Below are 22756 nucleotides of genomic sequence, written 5' to 3'. Positions count from 1 at the left end.
GACTACTGTAAACTAAAAAATAAAAAACTAATCCATGATCCTTGTTTAACTCCCTTCCTTCCTTTTCTTTTCCTTGTCTTGTCTTTTTTTTTTTTCTTTTAGATGGGCCCATCACTCTGTTGACATGATATACATTCACATACTGAGTACATACTATGTTTGATGGCTTCAGTGATTGTCAATTGACCTACCAGGGACAGAGACCATGTACTATGTATGTATGTACTCTGTCTCCCTTTACACTGTCCGTGTTGATCTGACAACGTCAACTGGTTCGCGAAAGTCTTGCTACCCCACCTCTGTAATCATCATTGCCTATCTGTACGGCACGGATCTCCGGTTCTCTTCCACTTACCCCGACTCGGTGACTCCACAGAACCAGTGGAATGGCTATCGAAGTACCTGCTAAGTATTCTGTACTGTACTGTACCTCCTCTGCCCCGGTGGATCCGATACCTGCAGAATAATGAGGCATTGCTGTGGCATCTCTTCGGGTCTAAATTTGGAATTCCTCGGTCCTTTTGGTCCATCCCCCTAAGGCAGTATGATTTCATCCTGACCGGGGGGAGGAGTGAACAACACTGCTGTTGCTAATGCTGCTGCCAGTCAGTGGTAGATCCTTTCTTCCGGGCCCGTTTTGACATCCAGCGCTGACGTCACGTTCAGATCGCCTGCCGGGGGATCACCCAGCAATTGTGCAATAATGCTTGCGATGCGATGCTATGGTCAGTTCTATGTAAATTCACCATTCAACAGAAAGAGTGATGCAGTAATGCGTCCCTCCCTATTTCTCCATAGTCCTCACCTCGTCTGGCTGTTCCTTCTTGGATCTTCGCTCTGGATAATTCTTGCATCATGCGACTCAGAAAAAAGCTACTATACGAAGGACACTCCTTGACAACGTCTTGGCTCTTGGCTGGCGGCGCCGAGAGCTTGCCACTTTCCTCTCTCAACTGACAGGCACCCACCGAACAAGCTTGGCCGCCGATCAGACCAGCCGGGTCTTTCCCATCACTACGAATAGGTATCAACACCACCGAGAGTAGTGAGAAACATTCAGTACACTCATTATAGAGACCATGAAAACTGGACATGCAACGAGTTCATGAGAAATAAGGGCCATGGTCATTCATTCACCGCGTGAGTACATGGAACAAATATGGTATCCGTACACCGAGAGGAGTGGTGGTGTCCCGCAGCAAGCAACCACTGGCGGACAGACCACCCGGGAAAATAACCATGAAACAAGAAAGAAGAAAGGAAGAAGCAGAAATAGAAATAGAAAATAAGGCACCGACGGGAGAAACGGCAAGAGCTATAGAATTATGAGGAAATTCAAGGGCGAGTGACGAGGCGGGGAGATCACAAGAGTCGCTAGTAATGCAGAAAAGCCTAATCTAACCACAACTGAAAGACAGCCCGAACGGCATAAACATGCTCGGCGAGCCTATACCACGGAAAGATAAAACTGGACGAGTGAGCATAGGTCACATCAAGAAGAGCCGTGGCAGAAAAGAGACATCATCACGTTTTCGAAGACAGGTCAAAAATCGGCGCGTTTTCGTGAGAATGAAGATATGAGGGAATATAGAAAAAGAATAGAGAAAAAACATGGTCATCAAGGAGGGGAGGTCAGAGATTTTAGAGTCGGTAGTATGGAAGGGATTTTGAGAAGATAGGACGAAGAGAAAGGAAGAGAAAGGAAGATAAAAGAAGAGAAAAGAGACGGAATCAAGAAGTGAAGCCTTTAGTGGGTTAATCACTGCGAGGCATAATAGATACCGCCCTGGGACTGGGCGTAATAGTAAGTTGCGCCTGGGGGTGTTAACATCCCACCCATGCCAACCACTCCACCAGGCGCGGGAGCATTCTGTATTCCGTATGACGAGTTGGGATACATCTGGTTGGCATCATAGAAGTAGACCGTCCCGCCAGCCTCATGGGCAACCATTCCTGGCTGCGACGCTTGTTCACCTGACGAAGGCGCCGCCGGCACCATATAGGAGGGCCCATGTTGTCCCTGGGGGAAGGCCGGGGCGGAAGCTCCTGGAGCACTTGCCGCGTTGAAAGTGGGATAGTCTGTACCTGAACTCGGGTAATAGACGGCAGCCGCCGGGTATGATGCAGGGTAGAACACCTGAGGTTGCTGAAATCCGTATGGTTGGAACGGCTGCGCATGGATCGCGCGGTCGGGAATGTGGGACACAGGCGTTGCAGATGTGTGAGCAGCAGGTGCGTGGGTAGAGGCCTCCTGACCATAGACGGGTCCGTTGGCAGGCATCGGCACCTGGTGATGGAAAGGCTGCTCCTGTTGGGGCTGGGGCGTGTGGAAGGGAAAGGCTGCCGGCATCTCGATGTCGGCAACTGAAACAGCCTTCTGAGGACGAGGCTGATGCATGGGAATGGGAGCCGGGCGGCTCTCACGGTACGCGGGTGGCTGCGGTAAAGAAGACAGAGGAGGCGGTATTGCCGATGAGGCGAGTACTGGACCAGCAGGAACCTGCGGGATTCCTAGAGGCGGTCGTGGAGGAGGTAGGCGGACGACTGGCTTTCCATTTTCAGTGGTAATGATGGTCGGCCGTGAGAAGACCGAGCCGGCCGGCGAGTGCCATCCCTCCTGTGAGGGCGGCTTGCCCAAGGATGATCGTCGGCTGATACTGACACTAGGGGCGTACGTCGAACTTGCATAGATGCTGGGGCGTCGCCCCGTCATAAAACCGCCACGACGTCCGCGAAACGCCTGCTGATTCGGGCGCAGAGCCCGGGGGATGAAGATGAAGGACCGCTCTATGGCGGGAAAGATGTATCGAGGAGGTTGGCCCGGAAGCGAGATCCGGACGGGTTTATCGCGACGTAGCGGAGGGCGATGCTGAGGGAGTCGAGTGTGTTGCTTTTTTGTGACTGCTGGATAAGAGATAGGCTGCTCCATACCCGGTAGGAGGACCACCACAGGCACGTTCCCGATCAACGTGGTGCTCGAAAAAGACCGATTCGGCGGGGATGACCTGGGAGCCGTGGGAACAGGTCGCTGGGGATAGTTCGAGAACCCTCCTGGCACGGTTGGGGCCTTGGCTGTCGATGGACGGTCTCCAGCGACGGTATCGTGGAGATCATGAGTCCACTGCCCTTCGCTTGCATCCGGCTTGACGACGTTGTGTCTACGGCAGGTTAGCTGGTGTGACGGGAAGCGACCGGGCTCTACGAGATCGGAGTCTGGATATTGACGCACCTGCGCACATTACCGTCCACGATAAGTCCATATGGCCTAGATTTCGATTTCGTAGAAGCCTTGTGGCCATTCGTCACGGTGTCGATAGAACGCTTATCGTGAAGAAAGAAGCTCCCTCGGGTGGGCACCAAGGCAGGGTTCTCATCCTTCTCTTTGGTTATGGCTCTCTCCTGCTCCCGGCGTTTCTTCTCTGTAATGGTCTCCCTTCTCGGTTCCGATGGTGGTGCCGATGGGGTCCTTCCCGTTAGAGGGCCAAGCTCCCCTTTCAAGTCATCAAAATGAATCTCCGTCTCCCGGGTGATGTCTTCCGATAGTTTCATGCCATTCATCATAGCCTCTGTATCTGACATCGTGCTAGCGATAAGCCGTCTGCTCGGAGATGTCGAATGGCGGCGGCGTCCCGGTTTCTGGTTTACTTCGGGCCTTCGCCCATTGAGTTGCGAAGCACGAGTGTGCGAAGATGTTTGCAGCTCGTCGTCGCTGTCGTCGCTGCCTTCTCCATCGGCGTCTTCATCATCTTGGTGACTGATAACAGAGCCTTCGCTGAGAGAGTCATCCTCCAGCTCACCATCCAGTGAGCCTTCATCTTCGCCTTCCTCGTCTCTTCTCCTTCGGCGGCTAGCACCGATGTTGTGACGTCGTGGGGCCATCTCGACGAAGCCAAATGAATAGAAAGAGGGTAGCTGTAATGATCGAGGATGATTGCGGTGTAGGCAAACGAGACGAAATATAAGAAATGACCGAAGTGTAGTGACGGCGTGCAGGAGCAGGTGTTTGCTAGTGGTGGTGGTAGTGGTGATGATGAGGATGGTGGTTGGTCGGTTGTGGTTAGTGGTGGTCGGCGGCGGGTGGGAGGACAGAAGTCAAGGCAAACAAAACGGGGACCAGGAAGAAGAAAATAATAACACGCATGTGAGAAGAGGAGGGGGAAGAACGGGGAGAAGAAAGTAAGAAGTGGGTGGGGGGAGGGGAGGAAGGAAGAAGAAGATGATGAAGAAGAAGAAGAAGAGAAGAAGAAAAGCAGAAGAAAAACGAATTAATCGGGGTAAAGAAAAAGATGGAATACTGCACCTCTACAAAGAGGGCGAAGGAGAGATTGAGGGAAAAGAAAAAAGCAACAACAGCACCTCTCAAGCTAGTTGGAGTGGCTAGTTCAGTTCAATTCAGTTGGGGGTGGGAGGAGTTGGTGGTTTTGAGCATTGCGAGATGGAGAGAGCCATGACATCTCTTTCGATGTCAACCACCTCAATCCGGTTTAGTGCCCTCCACGACCACCTCAGCGATTCTAGAACGAGTACGGAGTACTTCATAGGTTGGTAGGAATTAAAGGTAAGTAAATGGAAGTAAGTCCAGTAAGTCCAGTGAGTACACTGTAGGTAATCGCTCCAGGAAAAAGAACTGACCGAAACCAGGAACGAACCACATCGATTTGATCGACGCGCGGTCGCAACTCCCGAGTTCCCCATAGTCCATCCAAACTTCCAACCAGTGGAACTGTTTGGTCTTCTCCAAGTCCATTCGCACTTGAATGTACTACAGCAATGTACTGTACATACTGTCCAGTACATATCGAGGACCTCTTTCCTTCAGGAACATACATATGTAAATTGGTTTGGGGGAGGGCTATACTGTACATCCATACGCATCTCAATTCCAACATCCCACATCCACATCCAGACAATGTAGGTACTTCCTACACATCCTCAAAGTGGAATAAGAATAATGATAATCATCATCATCATCGTTGGTCAATGGTGGGTATGAAGGGTACTGCTGACTAAGGCCTTGGCAGGTGTACTGTATGTACCAAGCTTATCCTGCTTTAATCTCACTCGTTTGCGACCCAATCAGTCGAAATTTGATGGACTTGTATAATGTATAATAGTGAGATAGAGATTGTTGGCCCTCGACCGACCAAATTTGATGGGTTTGTGATATACATGACAACAATTGCAATGATCAGCTGATTCTTTGAGATACGAAACTAATCAGTCATTTTCATTCCAGAATCATCGTAAGGGTATAACTCCCGTCTTCCTGCAAACTGCCTTGGATCCACACCCTCCCCCTTCCCTTCTGCTACAGGTCTATATACATACATGGTACTTATGCGTACCAGCAGAAACAGTGGGGTATCAGTTCAATGGATGGAGTCGAGGAAACACTTCCTTCCCAGTGCATCTCAGACAAAGCGACATTCGACTCTCGTACCATGCAAGGCTTGACCAGCTCACAATCTCGCGCGTTATCGATGACAACCAACGGCCAGAGTACACACCCAAGGGTCTCCCTCCAGTATCGCGCTTCATCCAAGGCCAACAACCGACCCTCAAAGCCTGTCTGTCGTCCACTTGCTTGCTCTCATCGCCTCACTGACCACCATTAATCGAAGGTGGTCTTCTTGCCCTTGGATTCGACAATGGCACCACTAAGCTTCTGCACTGTGTCCTGGTCGTATCTTGTATATTCGGGCTTCGCTTGCTTGGCTCTAGGAGGTCGTGCTTGGCGAGGCTGCTCTTCGGTGGCTTCGAATTCTCCGGCCTCGGCATCGCCGGTCTCTGAGTTGTTGTTTTTCTTGCCCTCGCCGTCCTTTCCGAACCGTTTCTTGTAGCGAGTAGTGGCGTCTTCGGCGAACTCCATACGCAGCCGCCGTCCCAGAAGGAAGTTCACCCAGATCTTCCTCTGCCGGGGCTTCCTGGGCCTTTTGCGCTCTTCTGGTTCGGATTCGTCTTCCTCCTCCTCCTCCTCATCATCCTCTTTCACCAACACGTAGCCCTTCACCGCTGCTTCAGCTGCGGCAAGATCCTCAAACACCACCCAAGCGTAACCCTTGCATTTGCCGGAGTCTTGGAAGGTTGCCACATGTACGTTAGCCACAGTACCGCATTGAGCGAAATGTTCCTCAATGGCTTCTTTGGTGGCGTCAAAGCCGAGGTTGCCGACAAATATGCGCTTGGAGGGGGCATGACCGGATGCTGCAGAGCCCGTCTGACCGTCTTCCTTGGGTTTGTCGGGTCTTCCAGCAAAGCTCTTTGCATCCTTGATAAGCACGCGACGACCCGTTAGGAGCTGCTCACTGAGGCCAATTGCCTCTTCGGTCGCCTTCTGAGTGGAGAAGTCGACATAAGCAAATCCTTTGTTCTGAGACTTCCCGAACCTTTCCGCGCCCTTGGGCATATGTATGCGCGTGATGGTCGTGTCCGCGAAGGAACAGTTGCTCGTGAAGAAGGTGCGCAGATCATCCTTGGTGACAGAAAAGGCAAGATTTCCAATCCAGACACCGTGATCGGAACGCTTTTGGGGGGCAGTAGTAGGTTTTTCGACAGCGGCCACAGCTTCAGTCTCTGTGGTAGACTCGGAGGGCTTTACAGTGGCTGCTTTCTTCGCTTTACGCAGAGCTTTCTTCGATGGTGGCTCAGGGGCAGAGACGTCAATCTCGATCTCTTCAACGTCTGTCAGCTTGCGCTTCTTTTGGGTTCCTTCCCCAATGCTAGCCATGACTAAGATTTCACGAAACTGGAATGGAACTTGACAGAGCTATGCTGTAGAAGTGGATCTGAAGGTCGCAATCGATGTGTTTCAGGGGTTATCACAAGAAAGAATATGCATGCGTGAATAGTTCTTGTCGCAGTCGGAGATAACTTAATTTTTTTTTCTCCATTCCCTATCGCTTTTCTTTGCGGCGGGCAGAAACACTCCGCCTTATCAACTTTGGGCTTGGCGGAATCCTTCCAGCCCCGATTCGCCGGTCTGCAAAGGGAGTGACCCCAGTGTCAAACACTCACAATCTCACTCCTCCCTTAACCAGTTTCCCTAGCCTCCTAATTCTAGAACGCCTCAACCCTTTCACCAACAGGAACAGGGAAAATAATAGAATCCACTCTTCATTCTCCATTGTGCTTCGTGTTCGTCATGTCCCAAACACTTGACGAAACAAGATCGGTGGCTGAAAGTCTGCCCGATGCCTCCGGCGGCGCCCCTGCTCGGCAGTCCTACAAGTCTTTCAAGTGAGCATAGACCCAAAGCAGTATGGTCCTTAGGCCACTAGCTAATCTTTATCGCCAATCAGAAAGAAGTTTGCGAAGCTCAAAATGAAGTTCGAAATGCAGATGGGGGAAAGCGAGGCGCTCATTCGCGAAGGATTGCGCATCGAGGATCTTTCTAAAAGAATTCAGGAACAGAATGAGTATGCAATACATCGCCCTCGCCTGGTCGACGCCCATCGATACTGACAGTACTACAGTCAACTTCTGGAGGTTCTGCTTGAGTTCAACGACAACCTCCACGTGTCTCCCAGTCTACGATACGACTTGAGTGCGCCAGGAGATGAGACCTTCCTGCCACCTCCCGATCGAGACATTCCAGCCTCTTACAATGATCCCGCCGTCGCGGGATCCATGCTAAAGGATGCCAAAGGTCGTATGGCTGCTGGTCGGATGACTGCTCATGCCTATCGAGAATTGGAGGAGGACGTTCGGCGAAGCAAAGCGTTTGCACCGCGCCTACAGTACACGTCCCTAACACGGGTGCCCCATTCTGCAACTTTGCCCGACAATCGACCCGAGGATCATTACCCCGCCCACGAGCTTGGGTTCTTGACTCCTGAGCATGAGACCGAGTACTACCTAGCGTTGGATGCCAAATTGGGCGATGAGAGTGCCATTGAGCAGCTGGTGTCTATGCCGAATAAGTCATCCCTCGTCGAGCGTACGCGGGATGCCAATTTACGTATCCCGATTTCCGTGCATAACTGGCTCCGACGAAATCAGCCCCAGATTTTCCTTCAAGATAACGAGAACGCTTCCGAGAAGTCTGGCTCTCGGCCCTCGCGTGCGTCTAAGAGAGCCACCGCCCAGGCTCGAAAGGACGAGGACGTGTATGATGATGATGGCTCTTTTGTGGAAACTGCACCGACCACGGGGGGTGCCAGGGGCAAACGTAAGCGGGATGAAGACAGTGGATATCGGCCTAAGGGTGGCAGCAGTCGCCCAAGCCGGAAGAAGAAGGACAAGGATGATGATGGTTCTACTCCTGCCAAGCGGACATCGAAGCGGTCCTCAGGCATAACTGCTTGAGCCCACAGTATCCGTCTAGCGTCATTTGGTTTAGGAGGGGAGGAATGGCCGGTAGTATCCCATTGGGACTCAGGATTCGGGTGATACTCCTCCGTATATTAATTATCGGGGATATTATGTTGGTCGGTTTTGTACTCTAATGAAGCCTGCACTTCGACAAAGCAGTATGCGGAACTGACATCTTTCTCTGGCTACTGAGCTTCTGTTTTACGTAGACAAGATTCGTAGTCCTTTTGTATTCAAAAAGAAAAAAAAAAAAAAAAAAAACAAAGAAAGGAAAGAACCAATTCGAAAGATAGAAGATGAAACTTCAATCATCAATGGAAAGGGGTTCATACTTGGAGTGAAGGCTAAATTAGCGGGATTCACGTGCATCTCCACCAGAAGTTTGTCTGGTTTGTTCCGGTCCGGAAAGTCTTCACAGAATGACCGACGAGAATGCAACGAATGTAACCACCTCCCAGCTTTTCCGTCCGACTCGATTGGCGAAAATTTACCTTGCCATCTACATATTCGATCCTTTGCAACTCGATAACTTTTGAAGCATGGCCATTACAATACTGCCCCCGGTGGTGGAAGATGTTGACCTGCCCAATTTCGACTCCGACTCAGATGCCATGTCCGTCGATTCGGATGGCGGCGTCGAATTGGCGACAGGCAATTCATCCAGACCCAACAAGCGTCAACGGTTGGTTGAAGGCACAAATATCGTCGCCGGAGTCTTGACGCCGGGTGAGGTTGTCACTGATGATCCGCAATGGATGAGGTTTGTAATCCTGCAACAACTGTCGTCTCTTCTTTTCTGCCCACCGTGACTAATGCCGACCCCCCGGCGCAGAGGTCATGGTACCTATACAAACCCGCTATCAACTTCAATCATCGCCACTGTTGCCGGTACGGTGCAGAAGACCAACAAGCTGCTTTCCGTTCAGCCCCTCCGTGCACGATACACTCCAGAAATCGGTGACTTGGTGGTAGGGCGCATTGTCGAAGTACAGTCCCGCCGGTGGAAAGTCGACGTCGCCGCCCCATTACTCGCTCAGCTGCCTCTCTCGGCAATCAACCTACCGGGCGGTATTCTCCGCCGCCGCACAAGCGCCGACGAACTGCAGATTCGAACGTTCTTCAGCGAAGGAGACTTGGTCGTGGCTGAGGTGCAGAGTGTACATTCGGATGGAGGTGCTTCGCTTCATACGCGGTCTCTGAAGTACGGAAAACTGAGGAATGGCGTGTTCCTCGCGGTGACGGGCACGGGCGGCAGTGGCGCATCTAGCTCAACTGTCAAGGGTGGTGTAGGAAGTGCGGCAGCTGCGACGGGCGCAGTCGGCGGTGTGGTCCGGTCACGGAGGCAGGTTTGGACTGTCAGCACAGCTAATGGGGGCGGAGATGTCGATGTGATTCTCGGGGTGAACGGCTATATCTGGATTTCGAAGCACGCAGACGGTGCGACGGCGGCCTCGTCGACAACAGAAAACGTATCAATCACGCGTATGGAAGAAATGGTGTCGAGCTCGATCTACTCCAGTCAGAACGACGATATCCCGCCACAGACGAGACGCGAGATCGCCCGATTGGCGCAGTGTATCCGAGTGTTGGTAAATGGAGGTATCCGGGTGGATGAGGAGACAGTAATGAGCGCCTATGAGGCCAGTCTTCAAGTGGATCTGGAACTGGGCGATGACGAGGATGAAGATGACCGGCGCCGAGAGGGAAGAGAATACCTGGAGGGCAGCAAAGCGCAGCGTGTTCTTGAGTTGGTCTTGCAACGGAAATAAGGGTGTTTGAGGGTAATATTTTTTTTGTATACATAGATGACGATGATCACTCTTGATAAGATGCTAAGATACCCCCTCACTCCCTTCTTCTACTTCAGTTTCTTCCATTCCTCCGCTTTGCAAGATAAGATACAGTCAACTACTTCTGACCTCAGCATGATTAACTCTGAATAGCTGTATGGTTTGTACAGGAAGAGGAAATGTGATCGCCTCCAAGCGATAAGGCCTAACCCCGCATCACGTGGTGATAGACTGGGCATTGATTGGCAGAGTCTGATTGAAAGAGACAGAGACAGAGAGAGAGAGAGAGAGAGAGAGAGAGAGAGAAAGGAGGCAATCCGAATGGTGAGAATAGCTCCGTGAACTCACAAAACCACATGCCACATGCCCGAGGCCACATGCAAAGGGGCAAATAACAAACAGATGAATGGTCAGCAAGGAACCTGGAATTGCGGAGTACTGTCTGTAATGTACGGTAATGTACTCCATACTGTACAGTACAGTACATAATAGGGCCGAACCACTCACTGACCAGTTGACTTTCTCCGTCTTACTATTCGGATTTCTTTTCTTGCCGCTGGCTTTCCTTTCCGTCTATTCTTTTCTTCTTCTTCTTCTCTTTCTTCTTCTCCTCTAATCCACTTCTTTTCTCTCTTCATCTTTTCTTCCTTCAATCGAAGAAGAATCTTTCCTTCTCAAAATTACCATGTCATTTGTCTCCGAAGAACTCTTTCTACAATCAACGTCTTCTATACCTCTAGCATAGCTTCTTTCCCTCGCCCTCACCCTTCTCACCAGAGGACCCTTACTTCTCTAGTTCTAAACCCAAGGCTATAAAACCCGCCTGTCAGGGACCAAACAAGCACAGGGAGAAAAGACCAACCTTTTCCCCCTTGATTTGCCACGCCGCCCATTCTCTTCACTTCTCCGCCTATTACAATATCACCATGCCAGACTTGCGTCGTCAGGTGCTGGAGAGCGGCAAGACGATCTCTCGCAAGGCCGCCTCTCGCGAAGGCTCGCGCCGCACATCGCGCACCGCCTCCGCCCAAAACTCTCGTCCTTCGTCGCGGCCAACTAGCCGCTATGGCTCGGATGAAGAAGATGCAGGAAATCTTAGCGATGAGACCACTGCTTTGAGGTAAGTTCCCTTTCTGCCGGTTACTCTTGGTTCTTTCCTTCCCTACTGTGTGTGCTCTTTGCGCCGCCCGCCTTCCCCGGCATGACATCATCGTCAACTTTTCCGAAATTTCTTGGCCTGACTAATGCTGATTCGGACGTGATAGCATTGGTTCGTTGGATGACCTCACTGAAGATCCCGACCAGGACACCAACAACTGGACGCAGGAACTTGACGATGTCGTTGCTGACATCCTCGATCGCAAACGTAGCAGTGTCCTCAGCCGTGAGGAGGCCTACGCCGCATTCTGTCGCCTGGCCAAGTCCCACTACGTCGAAGATAACATCCGTAGCCAGATCTCTGATCTGCTGGCGGCCTTCTGCCGCAGTGTCAAGTTCGAGTCCAGTGTGCGCGAGACAACACTAGCCCTGCGCGCCCTCGAGCTCCTGGCTATCACGGCCTTTGACAACACCATCTATGAGAATGTCGAGTCACTCCTATCCCGCAGCATTCGGGACTCCACCTCGACCTCGATCAAAGCCGCCGCCATCCATTGTCTTGGCGTCTGCACTATGTTCGGTGGCGCTGGCGAAGACGGCATCCTCGACCAGATGACCTTCTTCCTCGACATTGCTGCTTCCGATGGCCAGTCTATCGACGCCCCGGATGATGCCAACAGTGTTACGGCTGCGTTGCAGGAATGGGGAATGCTCGCTACAGAGATTGATGATCTCGAAGGTGAGAGTGAGGATGCGGTGCAAATCTTCATGGACCAGCTGGACAGTGGCGACTCGGGCGTGCAAGTCGCCGCGGGGGAGAATATTGCGCTCCTCTATGAAAAGAGTTACACCGAGCAGGAAGACGACGAAGATGAGGAGGACGAGGAAGGCCATTCCAATGACGCTGACTCCGACGAAGAGTCCTTCCTATCGCCCGGCGAGCGTTCCGGCCCCAAGCTCATCAAGCGCTACAATGCCTACCACAACACCCACGAGCTTGAGCAGCAATTGCAGTCGTTGGCCACGATCCACAACAAACGCATCAGCAAACGCGACAAGAAGAGCCTGCACAGCAACTTCACCTCCATCTTAACCACTGTTACGAACCCACGGCGTGGGCCCATGTATAATTCCGCTATTGATCAAGACACGAACCGGCGTTACGGCAGCAAGTTGACCGTTAAGGTCGGCAGCCAGGGCGTCATGAACATTGACCGCTGGTGGAAATGGATCCGTCTGAACTCGCTCCGTCGCATCTTGCAGGGTGGGTTTGCAGCCCACTATTTCCAGGGAAACCGTGCCGTCCTCGATAACCTCCCCGTGATGGTGCGCATGAACTTCGCCTCTTCTTCGGATCGTAGCGCTGCAAAACGTGCCGCCAAATCCCGGAACAACCGCCGATGGGCTGTCCATGACCACTCCGATGAAGAATATTAGTTAATTGATTTAGACCTTCGCGAAATTCGCTTTCTCTTACTCTTGAACATGCCTTTTGTCCAGAATTCAGATTCCCTTTACCTGCCCCGCATCTCGATTGATCATATTTGCCATTTACACAACCTCATATACGGTAGATGACTTAACCGGCGGGCTTACCTGACTTTTGCTTGACTTATTTGCATTTTCAGATTCCTGTCCCAGCTTCTTGTGTTACTCGTTCCATGTGTATTGTGGAGATACAGAGCCAATTGTCCTTCTAGTTATGGCTATTTCCTGGCATAGTCTGTTTTGACTTGCAAAAATACATGTGGCTAGCTAGCATAGTGACTGGTAATCAATACAAACGAACATCCTAGCTAGGCCGACCCTTACAAAGGCACATATGCAGCGTATGCGCGCTGTGGGAACAAAGTATCAAGCGGTCTATCCCATAGAATCAGAAACCGAGATATTAGATCGTGTATGTATGGAGGCAGGAAGGTTGGGGAATCCTGGGGCATTAGGCCTCAAAAACCGGCACCACGCCCGTCCAGGATTTCTTGGCCCGTTCTTCCCAGTAACCCTCCTTTCCGGGCTTCAATCGCCATGTAACTTCACCGCCCTCGGACGCATTGTCCACCTGCGCAAACCAGCGCGGCGCCCACTGCTCGCCAGCCGACTCCATCGCACGACGACGGGCACGTTGCCCTTCCTCGAGTTGAACCTTCAGCTCCTCGGCACGGTCGACATCACCATCCTCGAGGGCGCGCTGATCCGGTCGCAGCCGTGAGTCCGTCGCCGGAAGCTGCTCCGCCTCGATCGGGGTGATTTCATTCAAGCTCGCCGCGAATGCCGTCAAGCCATAGTGCTTAGGGGCATTGGGGACGAGTGGGCCCGCATTCCAGACTGCTGTGCCAGTTGGCGAACCATTCTTGGTGAGCTGAAGCGAAGTCGTCCAAGTGCCGGTTAATCCCAGGCCAAGGTCACGGCCACCGGCATCGACGGTCTTGGTACTAACTTCTTCACTGCGCCCGGAGAACATACCGCCGGCTTTGAAGGTCGATATTGTCTTGTGGCCAGTCGTCTCGTTGACGACTGAGGTCTCCCCGACAGGTTCGACGTACTTTTCACCAGCAATAATGTTGCGCAGAAACGAGGTTGCCGAAGCCCAGCTGTAGTGTTCTCCAGTGGTATGGAGCGTTAGGCGAATGCGACCCTCTGTCACAATCTCGGCAGACTTCCCCCAGAATTTCTGGGTGGGCATGGGGGACTGCGTCAGACTCCATTCCGGGCCGTCGGCCTGGTATGCGAGCTGGACGGGTCGGTGGGAGACTTTCTCGGCGATGAATCGAAATCCCAAATCCTCACGTACCAGCTCGTAGGTTTCGCCGAGCATAGGGTTGAAGGGCTTACGGATGGCGCGCTCCCGGACACGATTGCTTGATAACGGCGACAATGCAAACGCAGTCACGTATACGAGCCGCTCCACCGGATCAGAGACATTGGCAGCTTTGTCAAGAAGCGTTGAGTACTCAAGGACCTCGGCCGCACGCTGCAGCAGAGAAAGAGGCTCGTTGGAGGACACAGGCATAGAAATCTGGGACAGATCCTTGCCAACATTCTTGCGTAGAAACCCGATCAGACTCGGCGGCATTACTGTTGGTGCAGTGATAGTCTCGCGCCGCGGCACCGGTTCTAGAGGCAATGGCGTTAGCGATCTGGGCCGTACTGGGAACAGTGGCGATGACTGGTCATGGCCGTCACATGTCTCTTCCGGAATTGTTTCATCATCATCACTATCCGATGGTGCATCATCTGCGACGGCGTCTTCCTTGGCCAATGTTGAGGTGGCGTTGCCATTGGTCTTCCCGTCGCGAGAATCTTCATCCTCGCTGTTATTATCACCTTGAATGGTGAGCAGGGCCGAGGCATGGCCGTCATCCACGGCATCGAAGAACTCTTGCGACATCTCGGAATCAAAACTATGCCGTGACTGCAGGGACCGGCCAGGCTGACGACGGCGATGCTTGGTCTCGGCGATCAGACTGGAGAATTCGCTGACGACGTGGTCCAAATCCCGTAGGACGGCCATCAGATGCTCGTGAATCTCGTCCATGTAATCGGGGTGGCTAGTGATGCTACCGGGCTTGCGATCGCCATGAACCGAGGACGAATCGAAGGCGCCCGGAATGGCCAGCTGGGAAGACATGGAATTCATGGTGGTGCTGCGCTTCACGGTGGGCTGGATGGTGGCACTGCTCTTACGCCTCCAAAACGGCCTTCGGCCATCATTGGGCTCTTCTCCACTCGTATCGGTCGGGGTACGGTGAGGGCTCGGAGAGCGGCCGCGGGGCCGGTCCGGGCCTAGATACTTTGGATCGGTGTCCTTAGCCAGGCGCCGGACGGCATCACGCGTGCCGGACACCTTGCTGACCAAACTCTCAACTTGCTCCCAATCTCTTTCATCAACGGCATTGGTGTGTACGCGCCGAGAAGGGACCCGCAACAGCGGCTCGGATGGGTGGTTGGGGTCTTCGGGCGAGCTTTTGGAAGAGGACGCCCGTTCCAATGCACGCTTCCAGGCAGCGAACTCTTGATCATTACTGGCGCGAAGATGCCAAACTTCTGTACCTGAGTCAATCGAGATCTCGCGCGACTGCTGGTTGCAGGCAACTGCGGCCAGGTTGAGCGGTATAGAGCCGCGCAGGGCGGACGAGTTCCGGTCGTGATAGTAGGATAGGGTAGAGGAGGTGAAGTCGAGCGAGAAAAAACGACGCGCCCATCCCTGGTGGCGTTTCCGCCTTCGCTTCTGCAACAAACCCGTGTAGGTTTGAGCCGAGTCGATCTCACTGGGTTGAGTAGGCGGCGGAGGGGAAAGCATGCTGTTGCCCCGACGGCGCGCCGGCAGGGGCTTTCCGGCCTCGGTTGTCGCTGCAGAATCAGCGGTCCCCTGCTGTGGTTGACTCGCTGCGTGCGGCACTGGAACTGACTGTGGCGGTAGAGCTGTTGGGTAGGTGAGCAGGACAAGGGTCACGGTCTTGGAGATCTGCTTGGAGAAGGTATTGTCGAAGACCAGCCCGTAGTTACCTCCCTCGTTGGCAGGGACATCGTAGGTACCGCGAACTATACGTTCGGCCTCACATTTTCCAAGCCACTGGACCTGCTTCAGCCCAATGCCGGTTAACCGCTCAATTATGGAGCCATTGGCGCGCCCGCCGGTGCCGGCGGTGATCGGGTCGGGTGATTCGGAGCTGGGAGTGTCGGCGGCCGCGGGGAGGTTTGTGTTCGACCCAAGGATGGCGGAATTGCCGGGATGTTTGAAGATACCGAAATTGATCGATTTTTTATGTGGTTGGATGCTCCATGAGATAGTGTGACAGGCCTTAACAGCAACCCAGCGGACAAAGTAGGACTGGCACGCAGTAGAGTTGGAGGTCAGCCTCAGCACGATCTGATCGGCGCGGAGAAATCGATGCAAGGCGAGGATCGACTCGGGATCAAAGGGAATAGGGGGACACGAGCGCGTCAGTCATCCATCCCTTACCTTGCTGTGGATCTCCAACTCCTCCATGGCAGCCATGACGGATGCGGGGAAGCAACAATGAGGGGGCTCGGGGCCGAAGGCAGGTCAATCGAGGATGGTAAACGAGCAAGAAGATTCGATCGCTTCAATAATAATTCGAAGGGCGACGATGTTGATGATGGAGAGAAGCAATTGTTGACTGGGGGAAAAGGGCTTAAGAACAAGGCTGACAAAGAGAATTGAGGACGAGGCACAGCTGCACGAGGGGTGGTCAGCAAGAGGAGAGATTCCCTTGTTGCAGGGTCACTCACACACACAGACTCTCTCTCTCTCTCTCTCTCTCTCTCTCTCTCTCGAACCAGAGAATTCAAGTAGAATTGAGAAGCATTGAGTAATGAAGGTGTAATTCCGTTGATTAAACAAGGAGGGACGAGGAAGAGGAAGAGGAGGTGGTAGGAGTGGTAGTAGTAGTAATAGTAGTGGTGCAGGTGGAGGTGAAAGTGGAGGAAGAGACGAGAAGAACAAGGAAGGCAGGAAGGAAGGGAAAGGGGAAAAGCTCCCCGAAACAGCAGAGACTCTGAGAGAAGCGGGAAGTCAGCCGAGAACAACTTGGCTATACTCTATACTGTATCCTCTGTATCCTGGATACTATCATACTATCACGGTGTCTACACTACACTTCTACTCATCTTCTCATTTTTGAGTCCCCTACGGTCGGTCGGTCCGGTCGGTCGGTCCGGTCGGTCGAGTCAGTCACAAGCAAACAGAAACGTCCCCCGAATCTTGGTAGAGGAATTCAAGAATGAGAGAAATCACCAATACAGTGCCAATCAATCAATTAAAAGCTACTGCGAGACATATCCCGGGACTGTATAATTTCCCATAATAGCACAAGTAAACCAATAATGCATTCCCGCACCCTGATGCAAGGACAATGATGAAGGGAAAAAGAAAAAGACACAAAAAAAAAAAAAAAAAGAAGATATCAAGAATCATACGGCAAAATGGACCAAGCAAGGCCATCAGGATCAATCAATGCCAAGGGAAACCGGAATGAATTACACGAGAATGGGAGAATCAGAATAGAATGTGTGAAGACGAAGAGGAAGAGGAAGAAAAGGTGACAATCCATCCCTCCTAATTTCCTTTCTTCCAAGCAGTTACCATCCCAAATATTACACAAGTATACACAAGAGGAGAAAGGGCCTCTCCTTAACGGCGCCTACCCGCCTGCATGTTGGTAAATAGCAGCTTGAAGCCATTGCACAAGGCCCGCATGTCGGGATAAGGGTTGCGCTGCAACTCATATCCCTGAGGGATCACCTTCACTGGCCAGTTGTGCGTCGAAGCATTCTCGCCCGCCTTGAAGCACAGGAAGAAGTAGCCGGCGTGCTTGGGGTCTAGACAGAACGCGTAAGCCGACCGGCGCGGATTGGCCTTGGTGTAAGTCTCCAGCCAGGAGTCTGAGGAGGGAAGTGTTAGCAAGACGATGAAAGAAGAAAAAAAGTGAACGGGAATAAGCACAAAAGACAGCCAAACTTACAAGTAGCATCCCGGGTGCCGTCCTGATACTTTTCATGCAGCATCATCTCGTCCACCTTCTTGGCCATCGCCTTGACATGGTTGAAAATCAAATCATCCAGATCACTGTACGTGTAGCGACCGCCCACCTTCAACGTACGACCCACTGAGAACTCGTTCTCTTTATCCAGCTCGAGAACATCGATATGCTGGAAAACACCATCTGCCACCTTCCATGTGACGGCCAGATGGTCTGGCCCTTTGGACGAGGGCCGGATAACCACGTCACCTCGGCCCTGGGATCCCAAAAACTCCTCAGCCTGCGTCGAGTTGAACGGCCGGAACAACGGGTGCTTGATGACACGCATCGTTCGGCCACCACTCTGAGTTGTCTCCTGCATAGCCTCTCGGTCCTCATGCTCTTGTCTGTCGTCCCATTCGCCTTGAAGCCGATCGCCTGGTGTCCTATGGGACGGCCGGCTGACCTGTTCCTCACGCAGCGACACATTACACGAGAATGTCTTTCGGTTCAGGAACAAGATCTTCGCCGATACTGTTTGATGCGGCTGATACAGGGCTCGCACAGGAATGTCGTAGCGATCAGTCAGCTCCGATTCCGGCACCAGCGCATCGATGCCGCAGTCCAGCTTGCCGTCAATATGGTCATCGGTCACCCGCTTGATCGAAATAGGCACCACCATCCCCTCGGCAAGCGTCTCGGTCGTCTCGCCCGTCAGCATGGTAAAGATATCATCAGTGCTGAGGAAGACGTATTGTTTCCGTAATTCTTCGTACGGTTGCTGTAACTCGGCGCGAATCGTTTCAAGCGTCGCGCGCTTGCGCTGGTTCAAGTTCTTTTCTAACTGCTCCGCATATTCCTCCAGGATCAGATCGTTTACACGGTCCTGTGCTTCCTCACGGAAGAGCTTGCGCACGATCGCTCCGGGCCCGTTCTCATCGGTCTCTGCCTTGATATCCTCCTCGTCCAGCTCCAATGCATCGGCCGCCATCTTGCGTGCAATATCATAATCTTCCGGGTGCACACGAGTGTTATCAAGGGGATCGGCATCGGGATCGGCATTCTCAAAGTCGATATACAGGAAACTGGCGCAATTGTTCCATACCTTGACGCCCATGGCTGGATATTGCGCATTGACACCCAACAGCTCGACTCGGTTGTTCACCACGCCGCCATTCATGTTCACGATTTTCAACAGATGGGCTGCTTTGCGCGGACCCAAACCACAGACGTAGGGCAGCAAATTAGCTGTTGCCGGATCCGTCACCGCTTCGTTGAGGTCGACGCCCACCAGGTTGACCATATCGACCAGTGCCGTCTCCAATTGCTTCAACAGCAAGTCTTGCGAGATCAGCTGCTGGCCAGGCTTGAACTGGATTGACACAATGTCACGGCCGAGCGAGGCGTATTCTTTGAGCGGACTCTGCAGATACTTGGCCAGAGCGACGCAGTAATGGGTCAGAGGACCGAAACTGGGGTGGTCCTTCTTCGCGCGCTCACTGTGTTGATAGAGGCGGGCCACTTCGTCGTTGACAATAACCACCTCCAAGGGGTCAGTGGCTGTCTCATCGCGGTCATCAGTGTAAGGTGCGCCACAGAGATTGCGCTTGTCCACCAGCTCGGTCAACAGCTTGTACAGGCGGCGCGTTTCCGGTGTGTTGCCGGAGACACCGATGACATCCGGACGGCGCCGACTGACTAGGCTGATAAAAGCTTCGACGTCTTTGCCATCGGCTACATTGCGCTCACGGTCTCCAACCGAAAGATCCACGAACTTTCCGTTCTCCAGCACCCGACCGTCTTCCTCAACGTAGGCCCAGTGGATGGGCTCCCGTCCCACCACACCGGAGCCGGTAGACAGGGTCAGCACGCGGGGCACGGTGCCCAGAACCATTCCCTTGGGCTTGTAGGGAGCCTGGTCCAGCCGATACGAGAATGTTTCACGGCATTCCTTGGCCACAGAGTTCTCACACTCTTGACGGAGGTTCTCCTTCACGCTGCGGTTAATCAATCGCTCCAACTTGCCCAGCGCTAGATCTAAGACGTCGCGTCGAGTCCGGTTCCATACGTCCGCCAGCTCGCTGTAATTGTCGGATTCGATGTCTGCATACAGACGTTGCCGGAAGTGGTCAAAGTTCTCGAAGCGGACCTTGACCTCGACCAGACCTTCTTCTTCGGCCTTGAGCATGCGCAGGTACATCTCGGGCCGGCGGGCGATGTCGCTTAGTTGTTGGTTTCGGAGATACTTGAATTCGTAGTAAGGATGCTGTTCATCAATGCGCCGCAGGCCCTTCTCCGTCCGGAAGCAGTCCACTACACCACTCATATAATACGCCTGTCGAACTACCTTGCGCATCTTTGGACTCATGACGATCTCCTCGGCGAACATGGTCTTGGCAGCCTTGACCACATGGGAGGAGTTCGAGAAGTCGTTGTCCACAAAGGAGTCAGCCAGTTCCTCCGGGCGCTCGGCGGGATCCTCGGTGTACTGCCGGCGGCCTTCCTTGAGGGCATTCTGGGCGAAGGCATCGGCCGTAATGCCGAATGCGCGGACGAGACCGTACGCCTTACCGTTCCGGACGCGCTCAAAGAATGTCTTGCTGGTTGCTTTCCGGCGATGAGTCTCCCCGGTGTTGTCTCCATTGGCAAGGGTCAAATCGCGCAAATGAGAGGCGTACTGAAAGTGGAGGTAGTCTTGAACATCCTGTAATTCTTCCATGCTGGTGGCAGTCGATAGCATCTCGAACACGATCTCATCGTTGATGTTGAACAGACTCTGTAAGTTATCATAGGTCTTTTGGATAGTTGTGCGTTTCTCCACCAAGGCTTTGAACTTGAGGTCATTATCGAAGATCTCCCAGAGGTCGGTCATGTTCAGGAGCTTCTCAGCCTTAGTGGTGTATTGCGAGGCATCGGCATCGAGGCCTGCCCCATCGACCGGAACTTTCACAGCGTGAATCATGTAGTCTTTCCGGTGCTGGAAGATAAAGGGAACTTCCCAGTCATCCGTCACGAGGAATTCGAGCACCTTGGCGACCGATCGTTGGAAGGGCTCACGTAGCTCGGGCTCGATGCGCTTCTTGAGAAGCATTAGGTTTGAGATCCAGACAGCCTCCTCGCGGAACTGATCTTCAGTCAAGGCAACATTGCGATAAGGCTTGCGGGCAATTTGGTGACGTTCAGGCTCATCCAATAGCCGGATCTGGTTATCCTCCTCAGTCAACATCTTCTCGGCCAGCTGCGATGGTTCAAAAACGTCCTTGAGGTCCAGATGCTTTTCCTCATCCTCTTCCTGTTCTTCTTCTTGCTCCTCCATCTCGAGAGCAAACAGGTACTCATTGCCGTCTCCGAAGGCGGCGCGCATATCATCGAGCGCATTCTCATCTAGACCAGTCGCATCTGTGACAGCCAGACCACTCTTGGATGTGCGGGCAACCTCATAGTCCTCGCGTTCACGCTGGACTTCCTCGTCGGAGAAGACATCCTCTTCGATAAAGTCGTCCATCTCGTCGTGCATGGGCCTCCGGTGGCCGGACCGTCCGTAGTCACCGGCGGGCTCCTCATCCTCATCGGAATTGAAGATATCGTCGATGCCTTGGGATGGTTGTCGTAGATCGCGATCTTTGTGTCCGCGCTTGAGACGCTTGAACTTGGGCTAATACCAGCAGGTTGTATTAGTACGCGCGACGAAGGTCTTGCCCATGGGGGGGTCGGCCGGTCATACCTCTGCTGCGGATGAAGACTGGAACCTCGGAGGTAGTTCACCGATGAGCTCCAAATCTTCTTCATCCAAGTGTTCATCCTCGCGCTCACGATCTCTTTGTTTCCTCTTCTCCCGCCGGCGCTCGGCGCGCTCTTCTAATTCTTCATCCTCATCGACAATGAATCCTTCACGAACCTAGCATAGAGAACGAAAGTTAGCGCAGGAGACAGGGAATTGCATGTCAAGGTCAGTTCTTCCAAGCACTTACTGCACGGGCAGCCTCTTCATCATCGTCGTCCTCCTCCTCTTCTTCACTGGAGTCGTATTGATTGTTGTTGGTGCCAGCACCCTCTCGGACATCGCCGTCATAGTCGTCGGCCAACTCCTCGTCATTTTCATCGTCATCAATCATCGCCTCCCCCTCAACCAGGTCGCGCGCACTCATGTTGTGTTAGGTGTCTGGAGGCTGAGAGGTGAATCGACTTCTTGCAATCTGCAAGAGATGGAGAAAGGGAAGTTGAAATGGGCCGCTGCGGGAGAATGCTCAGAAGGATAGAACCAGAGGCTTGACAGAGAGATCAAATGGAAGGTCAACCCTGGGTGGGACACGAGAGAAGAGAGTGAAGTGAGGTGAGCTGAACTGGAAATGGAGGACTGGATGGAGTGAGTGGTTGATTCAACACACGGGCAGAGCAGAGACGAGGCTGCTGCTGTGGCGCGGCTGGCTTTCTCTTTCACCGCCCGGAAAGGTGGCTGGAATGCGGACTGCGGCCGGGGACGTGAGCTGCAGGAGGTAATCGGATTCAGTCTTCCACAACAACCCAGAGTGCAGTTTGATAGACAGAGCATGTCACATGACAATATTCTTGAGAGTCCGTTGAGAAGACCAGAACAGTTCGGTGTTCTTGACATCTTGAAAATCTAAATTTACCCCCAGAATGAACCTTTCCTACTCCGTAGATGGATTTCAATTCTCAGACAGAAGCTAGTGTGGTGGAACCCCGCCAGTGAATGACTCCCCCTGTTTCACCACTATTCCTACCACTCCTACCATACGTACTCCGTAGTAGTGCCGGTGGGAGTCTTGTTTTTTAGTACTTTGAAAAATAAACTAGAAAGACGAGAAAAGAAGAGAAGTAAAATAAAAAACCAAAAAAGAAAAGAGAAGAAAAAAGAAAAGAAAAGAAAAGAAAAGGGACTAAAAGGAAAGGTGCATAAGTAGGCTGCTGCCCAAGAAGAACCAGTCTGGATAGATAAATGGGTTAAATGGATCACCGTGCTGAGTATTCACTTGGCTATTGTTGTTATTGTCAGTTTGTCTGGAGGAAGTTGATTACTACTGAGTATACTAAGTAGTAGTACTGCCTTCCACC

At 52.6% G+C, this 22756-nt stretch overlaps 6 protein-coding genes across 6 annotated transcripts; 2 read left to right on the top strand and 4 right to left on the bottom strand.

The window, feature by feature from the left end:
• Nucleotides 1-1426: 1426 nt before the first annotated feature.
• On the bottom strand, nt 1427-4047 carry BO82DRAFT_217841 (uncharacterized protein). The gene is made up of 2 exons (XM_025630755.1): nt 3230-4047; nt 1427-3158 (listed from the first exon to the last, which is right to left on the bottom strand). Exons 1-2 carry the CDS (start codon nt 3877-3879, stop codon nt 1760-1762), a joined length of 2049 nt encoding a protein of 682 aa, XP_025486244.1. The 5' UTR covers nt 3880-4047; the 3' UTR covers nt 1427-1759.
• A 1070-nt stretch (nt 4048-5117) lies between these two features.
• BO82DRAFT_359494 (putative RNA binding protein Rnp24) lies at nt 5118-6867 on the bottom strand. The gene has a single exon (XM_025636594.1). It carries the CDS (start codon nt 6725-6727, stop codon nt 5612-5614), a length of 1116 nt encoding a protein of 371 aa, XP_025486243.1. The 5' UTR covers nt 6728-6867; the 3' UTR covers nt 5118-5611.
• Nucleotides 6868-7023: 156 nt separating this feature from the next.
• On the top strand, nt 7024-10207 carry BO82DRAFT_387594 (exosome non-catalytic core subunit RRP4; the record flags this gene model as incomplete). Its single annotated transcript, XM_025638320.1, has 6 exons — nt 7024-7236; nt 7299-7415; nt 7473-8282; nt 8849-9070; nt 9143-10057; nt 10204-10207. Exons 1-6 carry the CDS (start codon nt 7142-7144, stop codon nt 10205-10207), a joined length of 2163 nt encoding a protein of 720 aa, XP_025486242.1. The 5' UTR covers nt 7024-7141.
• Nucleotides 10208-11026: 819 nt separating this feature from the next.
• On the top strand, nt 11027-12635 carry BO82DRAFT_297188 (IFRD domain-containing protein; the record flags this gene model as incomplete). The annotated part of the gene is made up of 2 exons (XM_025631938.1): nt 11027-11220; nt 11366-12635. The coding sequence occupies 2 exons, from the start codon at nt 11027-11029 to the stop codon at nt 12633-12635; spliced, it is 1464 nt and encodes a 487-aa protein (XP_025486241.1).
• A 502-nt stretch (nt 12636-13137) lies between these two features.
• Nucleotides 13138-16641, bottom strand: BO82DRAFT_396411 (oxysterol-binding protein related protein OSH3; the record flags this gene model as incomplete). Its single annotated transcript, XM_025638838.1, has 2 exons — nt 16162-16641; nt 13138-16029 (listed from the first exon to the last, which is right to left on the bottom strand). The coding sequence occupies exons 1-2, from the start codon at nt 16195-16197 to the stop codon at nt 13138-13140; spliced, it is 2928 nt and encodes a 975-aa protein (XP_025486240.1). The 5' UTR covers nt 16198-16641.
• Nucleotides 16642-17085: 444 nt separating this feature from the next.
• spt6 (chromatin-remodeling histone chaperone SPT6) lies at nt 17086-22038 on the bottom strand. The gene is made up of 4 exons (XM_025641152.1): nt 21652-22038; nt 21405-21578; nt 17684-21335; nt 17086-17603 (listed from the first exon to the last, which is right to left on the bottom strand). The coding sequence occupies exons 1-4, from the start codon at nt 21826-21828 to the stop codon at nt 17353-17355; spliced, it is 4254 nt and encodes a 1417-aa protein (XP_025486239.1). The 5' UTR covers nt 21829-22038; the 3' UTR covers nt 17086-17352.
• Between the last annotated feature and the right edge of the window lie 718 nt (nt 22039-22756).

This window comes from Aspergillus uvarum (assembly GCF_003184745.1).
Source record: "Aspergillus uvarum CBS 121591 unplaced genomic scaffold BO82scaffold_96, whole genome shotgun sequence".
Taxonomy (NCBI): domain Eukaryota; kingdom Fungi; phylum Ascomycota; class Eurotiomycetes; order Eurotiales; family Aspergillaceae; genus Aspergillus; species Aspergillus uvarum.
The sequence above is the reverse complement of the archived record's forward strand: the minus strand, read 5'-3'. Positions and strand labels throughout refer to the sequence as shown.